The 20,808-nt window shown below is 39.9% G+C and overlaps 5 protein-coding genes and 1 non-coding gene across 8 annotated transcripts; 3 read left to right on the top strand and 3 right to left on the bottom strand.

Moving 5' to 3' along the window:
- Positions 1-1,496: 1,496 nt before the first annotated feature.
- On the top strand, positions 1,497-2,597 carry LOC147275586 (glutathione S-transferase APIC-like). Its single transcript, XM_086253178.1, is given in 4 exon segments — positions 1,497-1,700; positions 1,824-1,872; positions 1,965-2,285; positions 2,288-2,597. Coding segments are annotated over 4 exon segments (558 nt in total). The 5' UTR covers positions 1,497-1,550; the 3' UTR covers positions 2,326-2,597.
- Positions 2,598-2,740: 143 nt separating this feature from the next.
- Positions 2,741-4,386, bottom strand: LOC147275585 (pentatricopeptide repeat-containing protein At5g43790-like). The gene has a single exon (XM_086253175.1). The coding sequence runs from the start codon at positions 4,197-4,199 to the stop codon at positions 2,787-2,789; it is 1,413 nt and encodes a 470-aa protein (XP_086109301.1). The 5' UTR covers positions 4,200-4,386; the 3' UTR covers positions 2,741-2,786.
- On the bottom strand, positions 4,340-4,410 carry TRNAG-CCC (transfer RNA glycine (anticodon CCC)). Its single transcript has one exon. It is a non-coding gene; the product is annotated as a tRNA-Gly (tRNA).
- Positions 4,411-4,511: 101 nt separating this feature from the next.
- ATCOAE (dephospho-CoA kinase family) lies at positions 4,512-6,358 on the top strand. 2 transcript variants are annotated; one of them, XM_086253177.1, is made up of 4 exons: positions 4,512-4,637; positions 4,723-4,986; positions 5,095-5,240; positions 5,753-6,358. In XM_086253177.1, the coding sequence occupies exons 2-4, from the start codon at positions 4,879-4,881 to the stop codon at positions 6,201-6,203; spliced, it is 705 nt and encodes a 234-aa protein (XP_086109303.1). In that variant the 5' UTR covers positions 4,512-4,637; positions 4,723-4,878; the 3' UTR covers positions 6,204-6,358. The 2 variants fall into 2 exon arrangements, with proteins under 2 accessions (XP_086109303.1, XP_086109302.1); XM_086253176.1 differs by having other exon boundaries at positions 4,515-4,637; positions 4,742-4,986.
- A 2,382-nt stretch (positions 6,359-8,740) lies between these two features.
- LOC147275582 (cocaine synthase-like) lies at positions 8,741-9,262 on the bottom strand. The gene has a single exon (XM_086253953.1). It carries the CDS (start codon positions 9,260-9,262, stop codon positions 8,741-8,743), a length of 522 nt encoding a protein of 173 aa, XP_086110079.1.
- Positions 9,263-10,415: 1,153 nt separating this feature from the next.
- Positions 10,416-13,890, top strand: LOC147275581 (uncharacterized). Of its 2 annotated transcripts, none has more exons than XM_086254536.1 (4): positions 10,416-10,758; positions 10,887-10,962; positions 11,076-11,745; positions 13,407-13,890. In XM_086254536.1, the coding sequence occupies exons 1-4, from the start codon at positions 10,711-10,713 to the stop codon at positions 13,510-13,512; spliced, it is 900 nt and encodes a 299-aa protein (XP_086110662.1). In that variant the 5' UTR covers positions 10,416-10,710; the 3' UTR covers positions 13,513-13,890. The 2 variants fall into 2 exon arrangements, with proteins under 2 accessions (XP_086110662.1, XP_086110661.1); XM_086254535.1 differs by lacking the exon at positions 13,407-13,890 and having other exon boundaries at positions 10,417-10,656; positions 10,687-10,758; positions 11,076-11,988.
- The last annotated feature ends 6,918 nt before the right edge of the window (positions 13,891-20,808 follow it).

Genomic DNA, 20,808 nt, shown 5'->3' with positions numbered 1-20,808 from the left:
CCTACTTTAAAGATCATCTTTGTAAAAAATCTCTACAATTGAAAATTATTTGATTATAACAATAATTATTTATATGTTTTATTCAAAACACTGATCGTCTATTTATGTGCATAGAATTAATGGGTTTCAATTTCTTTTTTGGGTTTTTGTCCAAATCAAATTATGAAAGATAAGGGGCCTCCTACCTACACACATGAGTGACCGATCATAAGACTTTTATGTAAAATAATTATTTTGTATAACTGTAATGTCGTCAAGTAGTGTAATTAATTCAAGTGTTATAATATGATTGAAAGAAAAATTTATACTTTTATTCGGTTTTGAAAAAATTTATACTTTTAGAGTATAATTTAATAATATCAACATATTATAACGTCAATGCTTCATTACACTGGTTACAATGAACCAATAAAGCACCAGTGCACCACCGAGGCACGAACACATAGCCTAAAGGTCCTAAAGCGGCCCACATATTCTATTCCAGCTTGGATTAACAAACCTTAAAGTGAGGCCAAGTCCAGTTTCAAATTTGTTGGGCTACAGATCGAAAAATGGAGGGGATTATGAAGCCCAAAGAATGTACTCTTATTCGTGGAATCGTGGGTCGTGGCAAAGCCTAAATTAGTAAATTATACGTTGCCTATTACATTATGAAAGTAGTTAGCAACTGCCCAAAAATTAATTACATACAACATGACCTCTTTCTGCGAACCAACTGCCATCTTATAAATACAGTAGTGCTAGACATCTCACATTTATATATCATCTTATATGGCAATTTACATGGCATTCATGCGTTGAACATTAAAAAATAAAAACAAAAATCCAAAAAGAAAAAGAAAAACTTTGTCCAGTAAAATTATGACACGTAAAATGGTATAAAAATATGATATAAGAATGTGGTAAATATAACATTATTCTTATAAATAATATGTATGCACTCATATATATATTGCATTATTTTTTCGCAAAGGTTTTTATCTACTTGAAATATATAGAATATTATAAGTATAGGGGACTCATCATAAGATAATGTAAAAAAAAAAAAAAAAGGTAGTGTCGGTATCTAAAAAAGTAATGTACAAAAGGAGTTGATAAAACAAAAAAGTAATGTACAAAGGAGTACAAGCGTAAATTATTATCTAATTGGGGCAAGTTGTTGGAACTTGGAAGAAGTACCAAAAAGTTTACAAAGTCGTATTTCTTTTTTTTTTTTTGGTCAAATTACAAAGTCGTATTTCACTTGCATTATTATTTTGAGAAGACTGGTGGTTTGTGACATCCTCGCATATGAAACCACCAGGTACTTAAACCGTGGCTTTGGCCAAGCTTTGTCAAACTACAATCTACAAATATATTATATTATTGCAAGAGAAAATTTGAAAATGACATTTTATGAGTCATTGATTACGTAATCAGCTACCCTAAACTCCTAAAGTTTCCTTTTTAGAAGCCATTATAAATATTAAGCCGTATCATAAGATTTATAACACATTCCAAATCATAATACAACATCTTTGCTCAGTCGCTCTACTTCTTATTTGATAGTCATGGCCAACATCAAAGTCCATGGAAGCACTTTTTCAACAGCTGCAATGCGAGTTTTTGCTTCTCTTTATGAGAAAGACATTGAATTCGAGTTTGTTCCTGTAGACATGAGAGCTGGTGAACACAAAAAGGAGCCCTTCCTTTCCCTCAATGTAAGTATCACAATGAAAAGAGAACAACCAAGAAATACTAATGAACCTAATCCTTGAATTAGATAGACAAATATTTTCTTATGTCCAGTCATTCTCACATTTCTTTGTTTGATTTTGATGCAGCCATTTGGTCAAGTTCCAGCTTTCAAAGATGGAGATCTAAAGCTCTTTGGTAAGTTTGTGTTTAGCTCACCCACATCAAATTCATAAAGCACATATAATTACGAATTTGTGTGTATAACATGTGCATCTTCTGATATGCAGAGTCAAGGGCAATTACGCAATACGTTGCCCACGAGTATGCTCACAAGGGAAACCAGCTGATAATCCCAGACTCAAAGAAGATGGCAATTCTAGCAGTGTGGATTGAGGTGGAGGGTCAAAAGTTCGACCCAGCAGCCTCAAAACTGACCTGGGAGCTAGCCATAAAGCCTCAGCTCGGCATGACCACGGACTCAGCAGTTGTGGAGGAACACGAAGTTAAGTTGGCTGCGGTTCTTGATGTTTATGAGACTCGTCTGGCCAAGTCAAAATACTTGGCAGGTGACTGCTTCACCTTGGCAGACCTTCACCACCTTCCAACCCTTCATTACTTGATGGGAACACAAGCCAAGAAACTGTTTGAATGCCGCTCCCATGTTAGCGCATGGGTAGCTGACATCACAGCAAGGCCAGCTTGGAATAAAGTCATTGCCATGAGAAACAACCCCTAAAGATTCTTGCTCCTGGCTACTTGACAGACACATATCTTCAATAAGTACACCTGTACTTGGGCCTCATATGTGTGTTCTTTTTTGGCCCAAACAGTTGGACAAGACTCTGTTATTGTCCTTGTTGTATGTCTTTAAGTTTTTGTCTTCCATCTTCAATAAGAAGTCTGTGTTTACCTACCAATAAGTAATTTGATATCAACTGTCTTCAATTAAATTCTAAAGATAACCAGGCTGCAAGCAGAACAATGCTTATCATCATGGAATGAACTTGTTAATGTTACAATGAGTAAAATGAAAACAACCCAATTCAAAATTAGAAAAAGCCCTATAAAAAGAGGGGTGATGCTTTCTTTGCTTGTATATGCAAAGTGACTTATTCTGCTAATAGTTGATCAACTTGGTCACAAGGTTCAAGTTCCACGGAACTACTACCCAAGTCTTTTTTAAGGTCCCTCTGTTTCATCATCCCCCTCACTTTCTCAACATCATTCCATCTTCCCATCTCTGCATAAATATTAGACAGCACGACATAGTAGGCACTATTCCCTGGCTCCAGTTCAACAAGTTTCCAAGCTGCAAACTCTCTCAACTCCAAGTTTCCATGAGTTCTACAACCAGCCAGCAATGACCCCCATATACTTTTAGTAGGCTCATAAGGCATTTCTCTCAAGCATTTGAAAGCATCCTCAAGGCACCCAGCACGTGCTAAGAGGTCAATCATACAAGCATAGTGTTTGATTCCAGGCGAAAATCCATACTTCCCATTGCTCAAGGAACCAAAAATCTGTCTACCGATATCTACCAACCCCGAGTGACTACAAGCACATAGGACGGCAACCAAAGTCACTTTGTCTGGGCTGACCCCTTCTTGTTCCATCCTCTTAAACCATCTGACTGCCTCCTCACCACTTTTAGCAAGAGCTAGCCCTTTGATAAGTGCATTCCATGTAAAGGCGTTTTTCTCTTTCATGCTATTGAAAACAGCCAAACCCTCTTCAATTCTACCACATTTTCCATACATATCAATCAAAGAAGTCCCCAAGATTATATCCAATTCCCAGCCACTACTCCTTATAAAATCATGTATCCAAATACCCATCTCAAGAGCCCCGAAATTCGCACATGCAGCTAAAGCATTCACCATTGTCACACGATTTGGCACTACACCAGCATATTGCATCTGTTCAAAAGCAATCAACGCATCATCATGATTCTTAGCATTACGATACCCCATAATTAAAACCGTCCACGACACAACATCTCTTTGGGACATTTCATCAAACATCCTTCGACATAAGTCCATACGGCCATTCGATGCATAAAGATTCAAAAATGAGTTTTGCACGTAAATGTCAGACAGGTGACCCAATTTGACGACATGGGAATGCAAGCATTGCCCTTGTTTCAAGCCGTGGAAATCAGCCATGGACTTCAAAAGGAAAGGGAAGGTGAAGTTGTTGGGAAGAATGGAGCTTTTATGCATGTGGGTGTATATAGAGAAAGGGATATGAGGGGTGTGGGAGTGAGAGAAGGCTCTAATGAGAGAATTGCAAATGAAAACATGGGGTTTTGGGAATTGGGTAAATAAGTGGAGGTGGGCTAAGTCCAAGAGGCGAAGAGATTGACAGGCAGTGATGAAGTGGTTGGCAACGGTGGTGTTGGAGTGGAGGTTTTGAAGGATAAGTTGGGCTTGGATTTGGTTGATGTGAGTGGCAGAGAAGCAGTTGGTAAGGAGTGAGAGGATTCTGTCTGTTGTTGTAGTGTTGAGCTGCGGAGGTGGTCTCATCGCATCTGAGAATAGAGAGGAGAGACGAATGGAAATTCTGTAAAATTCTAAAGAGGCAATCACAGACAAGTTTTCCCAGGCTTTCTATGTAACCAAGCAGCCGAATTTAAAAAAAAAAAAAACAAAAAAAAAAACGAAATTGCGCATCCAGGGAATCGAACCCTGGTCAGTACCGTGGGAGGGTACTATGATACCACTACACCAGATGCGCTTCTTGCTATGGAACCGAAAGAGAGCTATATAATATTCCAAAAAAAGGTTTGGGGAGTGTTTATCGGTTTATCCTTTTGTTTTTTTAAAATTTATCTGGACTCCCAATGTCTCTCTTTCTTTCCTCTCGTCTCTCACAGTGTCTCTGTCTCTGAACTCGATCACTATTGCACCGCAACGAAAGGAGGACGCCATCACGCCAACCAGTAACTTCACCAATCTCCAGAGGTAAGAAATTTCTCCCAAATTTTTCTTATTCAGTTGTTTTTCCACGAATTTACCATTAAAATCATATTGATGCTGATGCTTTTAGGTTCTATTGTGTTGATCAGTTGTGTGTGAGAGCAAGGTTTGCGTAGGAACTAATTTAGAGTAAATCTGGTAATACTTCTCAAAATAGCTAAGCAAAAGAGATAGCTAGCCTCATTGTCATTAACAGAAAGAGGAGAAGACCATAAGTAGTAGAAGAATGAGGATAGTGGGACTGACAGGTGGAATTTCGTCGGGGAAGAGTACGGTCTCAAATCTCTTCAAGGCCCATGGCATTCCCGTCGTTGACGCCGATCTTGTTGCTCGTGTAAGTGATGATCAAAACCTAAGCTTTCTAATTTTGACAATGGTAAAAGTTGGGTGGTAAGCAATTCTTTTTGGCTATGTAATGGATTGAGGAATATTTTGGTTTCAGGATGTATTAAAGAAGGGCACTGGTGGCTGGAAAAAGGTGGTTTCAGCATTTGGAGAGGACATTTTACAACCTGATGGAGAAGTTGATAGGCCTAAATTGGGGCAAATTGTATTCTCTAACCCTGAAAAGCGCCAACTTCTAAACCGGTACTTACCCTTTTGCAAACAAATAGTCTCATTTTTCTTTTGTGATTTCATATAGTACTTTAAAAATACTATTAGCTGCTTAGAAGACCATAATTAAGTCATGCTTAATGTTATGTTTTTACTTCCTAATTCAACATTATCCCTACTATGGAGTAAATCATACTCTTTTGCAAATTAGTCACCATTGGTTCATCTCAAACATCAGGCACATAAAGATGGACTTTCTACTAACTGCTTGTTGAATTATCTTACAGTCACTTTTGAAAAGAGACCTTTTACCAGCACTCTAAATAGATTCACCCAGCATCAATGTGTAAAACTTAAAGAGTCCAAGGGAATAAAATCTCCCTTATGGTTGTGAAATCCTACCATTCTAGTTTTGTAACACTCACCCAAGTTTTTAGTTGTCCTGGTCAAAATTCACTTAACAATTTCTTAATAACAAGGGATTACTTTATAACACAAGCTACATGTCATATTAGCTTTAATTTCTGGTTTTAATCTTCTTCTAGATTACTGGCTCCTCACATATCGTCTGGAATCTTTTGGGAAATTTTGAAGCTATGGATGAAAGGGTTTAAGTTTATTGTTCTTGATGTCCCTCTATTGTTTGAGGCCAAGATGGACAGATGGACAAAGCCCATTATTGTTGTATGGGTTGATCCAGAAACACAGCTCCGGAGACTCATGTCAAGAGACAGAACAAGTGAGGATGATGCTCGAAACAGGATAAATGCTCAGATGTCACTCGATTTAAAAAGGACTAAGGCAGACATAGTGATTGATAACACTGGATCACTAGAGGATTTAAAAGAACAGTTTCAGAATGTCGTATTTGAGGTCACAAGGCCCTTGACATGGACTGAATTTGGGCTTTCTAGACAAGGAGCCTCATCGGTTCTTGTCTCCATTATTGTAGGTGTTCTTATATTCAGAAAAGTTTATAATACTGATAGTTTATAGCAACCTTGCTATTGTACCTCTTGAGATCTTGATCTCAACCTCTGTGTCCTTGATAGGAGAAGAAGCTTCACTCTGTGTTTTGTAGCAACAATGAAGAATTATTCCTTGCATTTACAATCTAAAATAATTGCACCAGAGCTTTGGTTTTGAGTTTATTGGTTATATTTCTATTTAATAACTTGATGCACTTCCCAATTGAAGCAATAGTAGAAACTAGTTTGTGTGAAATGTGAAGAAGGCCCATTTGGGCATTTGACAAACTAGTACTCTGCTGAAGTTTCAATTGCATATCAAAGATTATTCAGTTATCTGATGTCTTAACTGGGAACAGGTCCAATGAAGCTTAAGACATAAGAAACCATCTGATGCTATGCTTTACCATAACTGTTGAAATGTCAAGTCATTTTCAGTGATATTTTAGCCATCAAGTTGACTGATTTCTTTTTAAGATTGGATGACTATCTTAAAATTTTTATTGATAATGGACATATTTTTTGACCCTGGTTGTATGCCAACAAACATAAAGCAAGAACTATTCTGAGTGCCAAGTGTGGTCACAAGTCACTCTAGTGCTCAAGGCCATGACCATAGAAAACCATTGGTTTATATAAAGTGCAGATAAGCGAAGCCCCATTACAGCATTGCCTGCTGTGTTGATATGGAAGTTTTGTATTGTACTGATATAGACTGGCCTCTACATTTGATGTGTATAGCTAATAGCAGCCAGAAGACTGGGAAATATATATGATATCTTCAATACTAAAATAATCTTTAACCAAAAGTGCTGCCTTTAATTTGTTTACTCATAATCCTTCGATCTCTTCCAGTGTTGCGTTTGAGAATGCTCATTGTTATCTTTTGTGTATAGCTTTTGCCTTTTGATTTACAAGGACTTGTGCTGCTGGCAAGCACATTAAGAGTTTACTAGCTGTTCTTTCAATGAAAAGCTGTTTGTCCTTCCTGCATTACACAAAAGGAATACATTTGCATTTACTATAAACATAATCATGTACTGTGCATATATACTTAAGAATTCTTCTTAACCAGGTAGTATAATATTTAGACGTCACACAATTATTTAAGAGAGTGATTCATTTTTTGAAGTTTTAAAATTCTCACTCATCAATTAATTTATTTTTGTGAACAGGGAGTTTCATAGATGGAGATATATAGACTTTTTAGGTTATGGGTCATTACTCATTAGTTATTTGGGTTAAAAGATTCATGTTGGTACAACCGTACAAGGTCACGAAGAGGTGGTTCAATTCTTGACTGTCATTTTTCTTGCAATACAGTAATTATAAGAAAGAAAAGGAAGAAGTTATAACAAACAGTTTTTATTTTATTTTATAAAGATTATAACAAACAGTTTGATTGCTTAGAAGTTAAATTAATTGCAGGACCATTACCAACTACCCTGATCCAATCCATAAATAACTCACCACAGCTGTGATTGTCATGAAACTAAGGCTCCGTTTGAGATTGCAGTGGAGGACCCAAAAGTTGCTATGGATGACAATTCTTAATCATCTACAGCAGTTTTAGTGTTTGGTAAAAAAATAAAAAACTGTTTTTTCTTACAATTCTCAACTCCCTACAGCAAAAACAGAAAGCAGATTTCTAGGTGCTTTTGAAAGCTGCAGTGACTCACAGCAACAATGAATATTTTATTTTACCCATAATACCCTCATTGATTTCTATAATTTTTATTTGTTTATTTTAAATTAAAAAATATGTCCATTGTTAGTTATATTTTATATTGTGATAATTAATTATGATAGTCAACTGCTTTACTTTACAGTTATTTTTACTTCACAGTTATTTTTTTTTACAGTAATACTAAACTGGTTTTAAGTTTTTGTTTTAATTAAAAGGGAAAAATTTTCAAACAGGACACCTACTTTGGGGTCAATCTTAGTTTAGGACACCAGTTTGGGTTTGTCTTAGTGTAGGACACATATTTAGGGTTTGTATTAGTTTAGGACAATCCGTCAACTCAGTTAACTTTTCTGTCCAAAAAGGGATAATTTGGTCATTTTATATATTTAAAACAAATAAAAACTGAAAAAAAACAAAAGAATTAAACTCTCTCTCTCTCGGGGCTGGGTGGGGGGGCTTGCGAAGGGGCGGGGCAGGCTGGGTTGGGGTGAAGGGGGGTGGTCAGGGAGGGGCTAGGTTGGGTTGGCGAGAGAGAGGCAGGGGTGGTTCTGGGTGGGGAAGAAGAAAGCGAGCGGGCGGGCGGGCGGGCGGGGGGGGGGGGCCTGGTGCTGGGTGGGGGGTGCGACGAGGGCTGGGGCTGGGGGGAAGGGGTGCGACGGGGGCTGGGGCTAGGGAGTGTGACGGGGCTGGGGGTGGGGAAGAAGAAATAAACCTGAGCGGGGGAGGGAGTGGGAGAAGGAGAGGCAGGAGGGAGAGGAGCGGCCAGGCAGAAGCACCAGGGGCAGCGCCCCCTCCCCCCTGGAACAAAGGCTTGAGTTGTGTTTGAAGAGAGAGAAGAGAGAGGATGCGGAGTCAGTGGTGCTGCATGTGCCATATCATCAATGGGGGTCCAAGTTAGAGTGATCATTACCAATTGTGCTGGGGTTGACAGAACCAAATGCAAGTAGCTCCTCATCACACTCAAATTTGGCCATTTCTTTTTCTTCGAGCGTAACCCAAGCTTCAATACCATCCCCTTTTTTTGTATCCACCAACAAAATTAGGTTCTTGTAGTCGTTTCGCTGGCTAGTGGCCCATACAGGTTTCCCCCACCCAAAATCCATTTCATAAATAGGGAGCTTGCACAAACTTGTGGTCCAATAAAGATTGATGCCGCCCTTGGTGTTCTTAAAGAGATCACCTCTCTCTCTCAGACACTCAGAGACCACCAAGAATCCATCATCACCTTTAAACCTGTTTGCCTTGTCACTGCAAATTCTTCTTAATCCTTTCCTCATAGTACACACCAACTCGTGTAATTCTGTCTCGGTTTCTTTGAATACCAAAGGAACTGACCAAAACCAATTCCCCACAGCATTTTCGGGTATTTCCGGGACCATTCTCCGTCGCAAGTTCACCATTTGGGATAGTGGGAGAAGAAGAAAGCGGGCGGGGGGGGGGGGGCTGGTGCTGGGTGAGGGGTGCGACGGGGGCCGGGGCTGGGGGGGAGGGGGTGCGATGGGGGCTAGGGGTGGAGGGTGTGACTGGGCCGGGGCGGGGGCGGAGGCTGGGGGGAGGGGGGTGAACCAGATCTACTGCATCTTTTTTTTTTTTTTTTTGCTTTTTTTTTTGTTATTAGTTTTAATCTATTTTAAATTAATTTTTAGTTTTAAACTTTTTAATGATTTTTTTAGTTTTTTTAGTTTTTTTTCTTTAATTTTTATTTGTTTTAAAAATATAAAATAATTAAATTATCTCTTTTTTGACGGAAAAGTTAACGGAGTTGACGGATTGTCCTAAACTAACACAAACCCTAAATATGTGTCCTACACTAAGACAAACCCAAACTGGTGTCCTAAACTAAGATTGACCCCAAAATAGGTGTCCTGTTTGAAAATTTTTCCCTAAATAAAAGGGGGGCCGAGATTGGTTGCACCTTCAAAAATCATTCACAGGCTCACAGCTCTGTTTCTTCTTGGATTTACTTAGAATCCTCTAGGCATATGTATCAGCTTCCTCCTAACTCCTAAGTCCTAACACATAGATGGAGAGTCCATAATCATTTTGGGGGTAAAAGTAGCTTAGGGCCCATCTGGGTCAATTATATCAGTGGCAGTACTAAACAAAGTGTTGATTAAAGCCCTGAGAAGTAAAGACCGTTGGATCATATAGACAACTGCAAAAGATGCAGCAAAACCGAAAAAAGGTTATGCAAAGCAACAAGAGGGACCCCCCCACCCCACCACACAACACAATGCCCTCAATTTGTCATTATACAAAGCTGGCTAGCTGATCATCACTCACAAGGTAATGGAAAAGTATGAGATGAACTGAAAAAGGCTCTGATCTCCACCCACGGGCAGAGTTTGAATGATATCTGGAACTGTGAGTTGTGCCATCATGATATTCTTACCTAAAATTCAAAACCCCATTGAATTAGTTGTGATTCTTCATAGTTCATCATATCTATATGTTTCTGGTGATGGACCTGAATTTGTATTGTGAGCTGCCTGCAGTCAATTATGGTTCAGCTTTTGGTAGAGTGGTTCATGAGGGGTCACGTGACTTGGTCACGTGAGGTTGCTGATGTGGCAAAGGTGTAGTGGTTCATTTGGTGTGAAGGTGATGTGGCATCCACACCAGATGCTTTCTCAATCTCTTGCTTGCTTTTCTTTCACTTTTTATCACTCTCCCAACCCAACTTATTCTGTCTATATCCCTTCCTCCTTAAACCTCAGCGCACACACACTCAACCCTCCCCTTTCCTTCTTCTCCACTTCATCAACCTCTCTCTCTCTCTCTCTCTCTCTCTCTCTCTCTCTCTCTCTCTCTCTCTCTGTGTCTCAAACACAGAGAGACCCATACACACATGGCAACAAAACCGGCTGAAGAAGCTCCAGGAGCCTTAAAATACCAGGTAATAATTCAATAACAGTACTCTTCCTCTGATCTCAATCTGAGTTGTTCAATTTCTTGATGATCATCAACTATGTACAATCTTAATTGTCTCAAAATGTGTATCTGATCATCTCCTCTGTTTTACAGACATGGGTCTTGAAAGTCTCAATTCACTGTGAAGGCTGCAAGAAGAAAGTCAAGAAAGTTCTTCAAAGCATCGATGGTACTTATACCTACATATACTTAATTAATTAATTACCCCATATGATCATTAATCATATTTCACAATACATATTAATTAATCACCAAGTTTGACTGATTATTAATTAATATCAGGGGTTTACACGACGACGGTTGATTCTCAGCAGCACAAGGTTACAGTGACTGGCAACGTGGAGGCAGAGACCCTACTCAAGAAGCTCTTGAGGTCTGGAAAACACGCCGAGCTTTGGCCACAAGAAAAGTCCGACAAGAAAGGAAAGAAGAAATCAAAGAATAACAATAACAATGATAAGCAGAACGACGTCGCTCAGAAAGATAATAATGATGAAGAGGATGGCACTGACGACGGTCATGATGAACTGAAAAATCCAGATGGTGCTAATGACGCTGATGATGATGGCGGTGACTCAGACAAAGAGGGTGGCGATCAAAGTAATGAAGCTGGCGGTGGTGGTGGTGCTGGAAGTGGAGCCAAAAAGAAGAAAAAGAAGAAGAAGAAGAAGGGGCAAAATGGTAATTCTGCTAATGGAGGCGGCGGCGGTGGCGGCGGCGGCAGCCCAGGTGGCAATTTTGGTGATGCTCTGCCGGGCGGTAGTGGGCCGCCCATGGCTGGTGGTCTAGACGTGGCTCAAGTAATGGGCTCCATGAATCTTGGCCCACCAATTCAGCATGTATACCCGGGCCCATACCCATCAGTGTATTATGAGCCTCCAACATACGGGCTAAGTTACAATACGGCGCCGTACCCTAGCACGAGTGGTTCATACTTAGTCCCTTCCATGCATGCCACTACGTAGGCCTCACCAAAAAGCCCAAGGCCCGAAGCCCACCCGAAGCCCGCCCGGCCCATTAGGCCCGAAGCCCGATTTGGCCCGAAAATTGGGCCGGCCCGGCCCGGCCCGACAGTCTCTTGGGTTGGGCTTGGGCCATCCCCTTGAAGCCCATGGGCCGCCCGAAGCCCGGCCCGTTTAGGCCCGCCCAAAGCCCGGCCCAAAGCCCGACCCAAAGCCCAATTTGGAAATCATAACATATTTAATAGGTTTTTTATTTGTTTACTATAATAAATTATTAATATGCTTATTAAGTTATTATATAATACTATAATGTTAGTAAATAGTAATAGTGTAAATTATGTAATACCATAAATAATAAAGTAATAAACTTTTAAAATTATATACAACATTACAAGTATAATAAAATATAAATGTATATGTATATGTGTATATACAACTTTTATAATACAAGTATAATTAAAGTTATTAAACCACAATCGTCATTTCATTAATTCAACGATCTGAACCGTTCATTTTCTATTTTCATAGTCAAAGATCATCCTTACAAAAAATCGGCTAAATCAGAATTCATCTACCCATTCGATTATCATTAGAAAAACCACGATCGTTCATTAATTCGACCACCGTTACATTTAGAAAAATCACTTTTACATCTTCGATTAAACTAATTTTTTGCAAGAATTCTCTTTGAGTGGAGAACTAAAACTTGAACGGTTCGGATCGTTGAAAACAAGATCGATATGTGAGCTTCTACATATAAATACACTTGAAGAGTATAATTTTAATAACTTTCCCGTTGAAACCTTATTGTTTCCATAATTATGAAGACCACAACGTGATTTCAACAATCTGACCTGTTCATTTTCTATGTTCATAGTCAAAGATCATCCGTACAAAAAATCGGCTAAATCGAAATTCATCTACCCATTCGATGATCATTAGAAAAACCACGATCGTTCATTAATTTGACCACCATTATGTCACTTTTACATCTCCGATTGAGCTAATTTTTTGCACAAATTATCTTTGAGTGACGAACTAAAATTTGAACGGTTTGGATCGTTGACAACACAATTGCATCGTTTGTTTATAAAAATATGTAATAAAATATATAATAATACATATGTACATTTATGTTTTATTATAGTTGTAATATTGTATATAATTTTAAAAGTTTATTATTTATGGTATTACACTATTACTAACATAATAGTATTATATAATAACTTAATAAGCATATTAATAATTTATTGAAGTAAATAAACGAAAGAGCTATTAAATATGTTATGATTCACAAACTTGACAAATAAACTAGTCAGCTCAGTTGGTTGAGAGTTGAAGCTTGTTATTTGAGGTCTCATGTTCAAATCACAATATAGCCAAATTCCTTTTTTTTTTTTTTTGAAGATATATATGTGTCTAAATAGGCTTTGGGCCCATTTTGGGCCGCCCGTTCGGGCCTAGCCCGGCCCGGCCCTCCAAGCCCGCAAGCCAAAGCCCGATGGGCGGGCCTTGGGCTTGTGTATTAAAACCCAAGCCCGGCCCGGCCCGGCCCGAAAGCCCTATTGGGCTTCTATAATTCAAGCCCGAGCCCGGCCCGAACCCAAAAAATTTGGGCCGGGCTAGCCCAGCCCGGCCCATTGCCGACCCCTACCACTACGTACTCTCACCCGGATATGTATCTGTACCTTCCGCCGTCCGATCCTACAGATACGTTCACCGACGATGACAATGAAAGTGGGTGCTACATTATGTGATGAAAATTAAAATTGAGAGGGATTTTAGACAGTAATTTCAGGTGTACGTATATATTAGTTTATTAGTGTGTGCTGGGGGGAGGGGAGGATTAATTTTGTCAGATGTACTAATAATTAAGAAATGGGATCGATCGGAGAAATTAATGAAAAACTTTAGGGGAAATAAAAAAGTGGTTGTAATATTGGGGGAATTAATGGGGTTTGGTGTTTTATGTTGGTAGCTTTGTTACTATTTTTTGTTTTGTTTTTGAGAAGTGGATGTAACTTTTTTTACTAGTTTGGGTTTGCGTAAGAAGGCCAATAGCTTTGTAATGTTTGGTTATATGTAGGACCTAAAAATCTTCCTTTCCTCTCATCCTGATGTGTAAAGTAGATTTTTGTTTATGAAATCTCTCCCTCTCTCTCTCTCTCTAAAATGATCGATGAAAAGCTTCTTTAAGCGCGCGCAATGCAACGTACATGCAGAAGTCATGAATATTGAGGTTCCCAATTAATTGATTAATTAAGGCCTCTAATTGTACAATTAACAATCAAAATGCATGCATGCTATATATAGCTACCATGTCTCTTTACTCTTTAGTGACACATTTCTTTGGTAACATATATATATATATGTATTAATTAATTAAGTCCCTCGAGCTCGATCCGACTTCTTTTGGAAAGCAACAAAGATATCGATCTGTTTTGGTTAAAGCGTCTGTCTAGACAGTAGATTACTTTCACTTCAATAATTATTGTGTGGATGTGGTACGTAGTCTCCCACTTTGGACTGAAAGCTAGGTAGATATATAGTATCTGTACGTGTGGTTCTTTTTTAAGCTAGCTTGCTAGCTTTTTCTTTCTTTTTGAGTCTCTCAGAGAGAGCATGCATGGCTGGGGACCAATACCTAGCCAATTAAGAAATAATAATATGCACAAGTGATCGAAGACACTTTTGCTGATCACATTCTCGATCGATCGAATGAGCTTCTGCTTCAATTAATGGGGGAAAAAAGAAGAATTAAGAAAAAGGAATAAATATATGTTCAGAGGAGGCTTAGGTTTAGGATTTCAATATTTTCTGATTAATTGAATAAGACCACTAAAAGTGGTTTATATACATGGGCCTATAACTAAAATACAGGAATTAATAAATCACCTAATTAATTCTAATAATTACACAATAATCACACGTGTTGACTCACACCAACACTCCCCCTCAAGTTGGTGCATATATATCGCACATGCCCAACTTGTCTAGTGAGTCCAAAAACACCCGATTTGCCACAGCCTTGGTCAACACATCTGCAAGCTGATCTTCGGACTTTACAAATGGAAAGTTAATAATCTTCGCTTCAAGTTTCTCTTTGATGAAGTGTCGATCAATCTCAATGTGTTTTGTTCTATCATGCTGAACAGGATTATGTGCTATATCAATAGCAGATTTGTTATCACAAAACAAGTCCATAGGTTTGGTGGGTGGACATCCTAAATCAGTCAATAAATGTCTCAACCACAAAAGTTCGACTACTCCAAGTGCCATACCTCTGTATTCAGCCTCTGCACTCGACCTAGATACAACTGATTGCTTCTTACTTCTCCAAGTCACCAAATTTCCTCCTACAAAGGTAAAATAGCCTGAGGTAGACCTTCTATCATCTGCTGAACCTCCCCAGTCTGCATCAGAAAAACCTTCAACATTTACATGACCATGATTAGCAAACAACAATCCTTTACCAGGTGCAGATTTTAGATACTGTAAAATTCGCTCCACAGCATCCATATGAGGTTTGCACGGGGCATGCATAAACTGGCTTACTACACTAACCGCATAAGCAATGTCAGGTCTAGTGTGAGACAAATATATCAATCTTCCAACAAGTCTCTGATATCGCCCCTTATCTGCAGGCAAAGCCCCCAAACACTCAAAAAGTCTATGATTTTGCTCCATAGGAGTGACAGCTGGCTTACACCCAAGCATACCAGTTTCAGACAACAAGTCTAAAACATACTTCCTTTGAGATAGGAATATGCCATGTTTAGACCGAGCCACTTCTATCCCAAGAAAGAACTTTAAGTCCCCCAGCTGTTTCATTTCAAACTCTTGAGACAAGTACCTCTGCAAATTAGAGATTTCCTCATAATCATCTCCAGTCAGAACCATATCATCAACGTAAATAATAAGAGCAGTAATCTTCCTCCCCCTTTTCTTTAGGAACAAAGTGTGATCAAAATTACTCTGCCGATAACCATAGTTCTTCATCGCACGGGTGAATCTCCCAAACCAGGCTCTCGGAGATTGTTTAAGACCATATAAAGACTTTTTCAGTCTACACACCAATCTTGTATTATCAAACTCTGGTATACCTGGAGGAGGATCCATGTATACTTCTTCAGTCAAATCACCATGGAGAAAAGCATTCTTTACATCAAACTGAAGAAGTGGCCAATCTTTGTTAGCAGCCAAAGACAACAGAACCCGTACTGTGTTTAACTTGGCCACTGGAGCAAACGTCTCCAAGTAGTCTATGCCATAGGACTGTGTATACCCCTTTGCTACCAACCTTGCCTTATACCTTTCAACTGATCCATCAGCTTTGTATTTGACTGCAAACACCCATCTGCATCCAACTGTCTTCTTCCCCTTAGGTAGAGAAACCAACTCCCAGGTTGAATTCTTCTGTAATGCCGCCATTTCTTCAGCCATAGCTTTGGTCCATCTAGAATCTGCAAGAGCATCCTGCAATCTACTAAGAATGGAAACAGAAGATAATTGCAGAACATACGATTCATATGACTTTGACAGCCTAACAGATGACACATGATTATTAATTGAGTACCTAACTTTGGCATTTGGATCTGGCTCATATTTAGCTGGTGGTTGTCCTCGGTTAGACCGAGGAGGGAGTGTAAATTTAGAAGCATTAGAAACAAGATCTGAACCAGAATGTGAATCAAGAGTATTGTTTGTTACCTCAATGGATGAAGAAGATTGATTCAATGGAGTAGGAGAGATGGCGGTACTATCATGGAGTGGTGACTCCTCAGGCTCAGAATTTGTAGGTTCTTGTCCTACCATATCCTCAGTATCATCTTCAGTAATTTCTGCATTCTCAGTATCATCCTCAGACACTGGGTGATCAGCAGTCTGTTCTGACTCTTCCTCACTACTACTCCCATAACCAAACTTATCAAAACACAACACATCGTCTCGATTCTGCACTTCACTAGAAACCTCCCCCTGAAGGGTAGAATCCAGTGGACGTGGAGAATAAAAAGGTTGATGTTCATGAAAAGTGACATCCATAGAGACATAGAAGCGCTGAGTAGAGGGATGATAGCACCGATACCTCTTCTGGGATGGACCATAACCAACAAATACACACTCCAAGGCCCGAGATGCGAGCTTAGATCGCTGATGAGAATGTAAATGGACAAAAGCAACACACCCAAAAACCCTGGGTTCCAAATGAAGGATACCTGGTAAAGAAACAAAATCCGAGAGAACATCCAACGGTCGCCGAAAGTCAAGAACACTAGACGGGGTCCGATTAATCAGATAGACAGCCGAACTCAAAGCATTACCCCAGAGTAAAGATGGCACGTGACCACCCAGAAGAAGGGACCGAGTGACTTCCAATAAATGCCGATTTTTGCGTTCAGCAATCCCATTCTGTTGTGGAGAATGAGCACAAGAAGTTTGATGAAGAATCCCCGTAGAAGCAAAATACTGAGTCAACTCAGTATTAACGAACTCACCGCCATTATCAGAGCGCAAAACTTTAATAGGACAGGCAAACTGGGTGAGAACCATTTTATGGAAAAGGCGAAAAACAGCACACACATCACTTTTATGTTTCAGAAGATAAACCCAAGTCATTCGAGTACAATCATCAATAAAAGTCACAAACCATTTCATTCCTTTATGTGTAACACATGGGGCAGGACCCCAAACATCCGAGTGTACCAAAGCAAAAGGAACATCCATACGTTTATCACAAGAAGGAAACACAGAACGATGGCTTTTGGCCAACACACAAACTTCACAATTAAAATCGAAAATGTTTAAACCAAGAAATAACGAGGGAAATAAACGTCGAAGATAACTAAAGGAAGGATGACCAAGTCGGCGATGCCACAACCAGATCTTCTTCTTATTTTCTGAGGAACCATCACGAACTAAACGCACAATGCCACTACTGTCTGAAGCGGAAACCCCACTATCCAGATAGTACAAACCACCACTCTTTCTACCACTGCCAATCTTCTCCTTGGTATGAATGTCCTGGAAAACACAATGAGTAGAAAAGAATGTGGCCACACAATTATGAGTTTTGGTTAGTTGACTAACAGAAATAAGATTACAATTTAGGGAAGGAACAAACAGCACATTATGCAAATATAAAACAGAGGAGAAGGAGACCGTGCCGCCCCCTAGAACAGGAGATGACACACCATTAGCATTAACAATAACTGGTTTAGGACAGACAGATGAAAAATGACTAAAAACATAACGATCAGAAGTCATATGATCCGTAGCACCTGTATCAATTATCCATGCACCATTACTAGTACAAGCAGAAGTACTCAAAACAGAGTTAGAGATACCTGACTTGGCAACAAAGCTGGAGGAACTAACAGAGTTCACCCTGGAGCTTGAGTTATCAACCTTCGGATTAGAAGAAGAAGAGGCTTTCATTCCCTTCGGATGCCACTCTGGATAGCCATGAAGCTTAAAGCATTTTTCGACCATATGAGTTGTACCCCCACAGTGAGTACACTTCCGGTCAGGTTTCTTAGCATCTTTATTGGAGAATTTTCGGGCCGCCATAGCGACCGCTCCATCAGTACTCCCCATCATAGCTTCTTGCCGATTAGCCTCGGAGCACACAATCGCATAGGCCGCCTGTAATTTAGGCAGAGGAGACATGGCAAGAATACGACCTCGAACTCCATCTAGATGAGAATCCAAACCAGCTAGAAACATGTATAATCTCTGAGAGTTAATCATAGTGGTATATTTTTCAACATCACTCGCATAATCCATAATGCAAGGTTCAATTGCATCAATATCCTGCCAAAGTTTTTGTAGCTTGCCAAAATAGGAAATAATAGATCCACCATTTTGACGTACAGAGATTACCTCACAATGGAGTTGATAGGCTTTGGAAGCATCTTGGCTCACTGTATAAGTCTGTTTGGCCGCGTCCCAGATGTCCTTCGCCGTCGGTAATCGAATAAAGAGAGAACAGACTTCTTTGGTCATAGCATCAAGAAGCCAAGACTTGACCATGCAATTCTCATCCTCCCATGTTTCAAACTCATCCGAATTCACATCTTCTGGAGCTGCTCGTGTTCCTGTGATAAAACCCCACCGTTTTCGACCTCTAATTTTATTTTGCACAATGAGAGCCCAATCAATATAATTCGAGCCATCAAGTTTCTCGGGTGAGACAAGTGATGACACATCCTGGGAGCTTAACGGAGGAAGAGCAGGCAACGGCAGTTTGGAGTTAACCACATCTTTGTTCTTATTTCCGTTCGAGCCTCCAGGACTAGAGGGAGGTGTTTGAGACATGATGGCACGTGGAGCAAACAGCCAAAAAATCACAAAGAAGAACAGTCCACTGCACTGCTACAGTACAAAGCAACACAGAAAATCAACAAAAAACAGAAAATCAAAACAGCGCCCCTACACGCGACAGACCAGGTCGGCGTCGCACAGGCAGAGGCGGAGCGACTCGCTGGTGATTGACGCGAGCGACGGAGCAGGCGGAGGCGGACAGGCTGACAGGCGGACAGGCGACGGCTGCTGATGTGTGGCGGAGGCGCGCAGGCTGACGTCGCTGTTGATCGGCGTGCGACAGAGGCGCGGCAGGGGCGGAGGCGCGCAGGCAGGGGGGACAGAGATGCGGCAGCGCGCAGGCAGGGGGGACAGCGATGCGGCGGCGCGCAGGCAGGGGGGACAGCGATGGTGTCGGCGTCGCTAATGGTGGACGGACCGACGTGGAGCAGCAGCAGAGAGCACGCGACGGTGGCAGGGGTCCGGCCCGCGAGCAATGGCGGCAGGCGTCCGGCGGCGTCGCTGCTGAAGTCAGATACCAGCCTTCGAAGTCAGGGTCTGAAGGCTTAGGTGCATGCACTTAACCACAAAGCTGGAAAAAGGCAATGAACAGTAGAATTTTTTCTGAAAAAAAAACTCTTCAAAAAAACCAGTAGGATAGAGAACCATGCTCTGATACCATGTTCAGAGGAGGCTTAGGTTTAGGGTTTCAATATTTTCTGATTAATTGAATAAGACCACTAAAAGTGGTTTATATACATGGGCCTATAACTAAAATACAAGAATTAATAAATCACCTAATTAATTCTAATAATTACACAATAATCACACGTGTTGACTCACACCAACAATATATATAAAGCAGAACCTTAAATATATGCCATGCATATCGTCACTTTATGATGCCATATATGTAAATGTATGGTAGAATATTCACAGTATTGTACTTCTTTTGAGCATATAAAAGAGACTGTAGATAGTTATGCTGTCACATATTCGTCATCAAAAATGGAAAGTCCATGTCCTCATAAAAACTTACCAATTTAATTCTGCTAGCGACCCACGCACCGACCTGCAGCCACACCACACACACTTCAAGTTTTCAATATTAATTGCTTCAATATCTTTTTCAGATTCTAGAAATTTAGCTCTATATATATATATATATATATGCATGTGTTAATCTAAGCCCAGTTGGTCAAAGAGACTCTCTGACTATGCAATTTATACAATTAGCTACCATATCAATGATTAATTAACTTTCTTCATTGAATTATACTTAAAATAATTAAGAAGCAATTAAGCATGCATATATCATAAATAACTAAAAGTTGTCTTTAATATCTATGTTGTTCCCTTTGGATATATGTAAAGATGGATCTAATGATATGATTTCTGGGGCCCTCTTGGTAGAGTATGATTTGGTAGAATCTAGAAAACAAGTCCTTTTTTTATTTTTTCCACAGCCCAAGTCCCCACCCCCAAGTTCCAATCACACACAACCACAAAAAAATATATACATATATATATATGTTCAGCCATGCGTACATTGCTCTGTAATTGATCGCTAAATGCAACTTAGTTTTGATCGTACGTGTTGGTATTGAAATGTTTTAGAGCCTTTGATCGAATAGAGATGGAGCAAACTGTAATTAATTAACAACGAAAGCTTGGACCCTAGGTTGATCCAGTGGAATGCTAAGATGAGACTGCAGAGATCATAATTAATTAACCAGTTAACCATGCATGCACTA

The sequence above is a fragment of the Dryas octopetala genome, chromosome 8 (genome assembly GCF_963921425.1).
Source record: "Dryas octopetala chromosome 8, drDryOcto1.1, whole genome shotgun sequence".
NCBI classification, from domain to species: domain Eukaryota; kingdom Viridiplantae; phylum Streptophyta; class Magnoliopsida; order Rosales; family Rosaceae; genus Dryas; species Dryas octopetala.
The sequence above is the reverse complement of the archived record's forward strand: the minus strand, read 5'-3'. Positions and strand labels throughout refer to the sequence as shown.

What these genes read in the sequence shown, in the direction of transcription:
- LOC147275585 (XM_086253175.1), bottom strand. Translation starts at nt 4,199, where the DNA reads ATGAGACCACCTCCGCAGCTCAACACTACAACAACAGACAGAATCCTC.
- LOC147275582 (XM_086253953.1), bottom strand. Translation starts at nt 9,262, where the DNA reads ATGGTGAACTTGCGACGGAGAATGGTCCCGGAAATACCCGAAAATGCT.
- LOC147275581 (XM_086254536.1), top strand. Translation starts at nt 10,711, where the DNA reads ATGGCAACAAAACCGGCTGAAGAAGCTCCAGGAGCCTTAAAATACCAG. An exon ending in CAGGAGCCTTAAAATACCAG is followed by an intron (nt 10,759 to 10,886) that starts GTAATAATTCAA and finishes TCTGTTTTACAG; the next exon opens with ACATGGGTCTTGAAAGTCTC. An exon ending in TACTTAGTCCCTTCCATGCA is followed by an intron (nt 11,746 to 13,406) that starts TGCCACTACGTA and finishes ATTGCCGACCCC; the next exon opens with TACCACTACGTACTCTCACC.
- ATCOAE (XM_086253177.1), top strand. Translation starts at nt 4,879, where the DNA reads ATGAGGATAGTGGGACTGACAGGTGGAATTTCGTCGGGGAAGAGTACG. An exon ending in ACGCCGATCTTGTTGCTCGT is followed by an intron (nt 4,987 to 5,094) that starts GTAAGTGATGAT and finishes TTTTGGTTTCAG; the next exon opens with GATGTATTAAAGAAGGGCAC. An exon ending in AAGCGCCAACTTCTAAACCG is followed by an intron (nt 5,241 to 5,752) that starts GTACTTACCCTT and finishes ATCTTCTTCTAG; the next exon opens with ATTACTGGCTCCTCACATAT.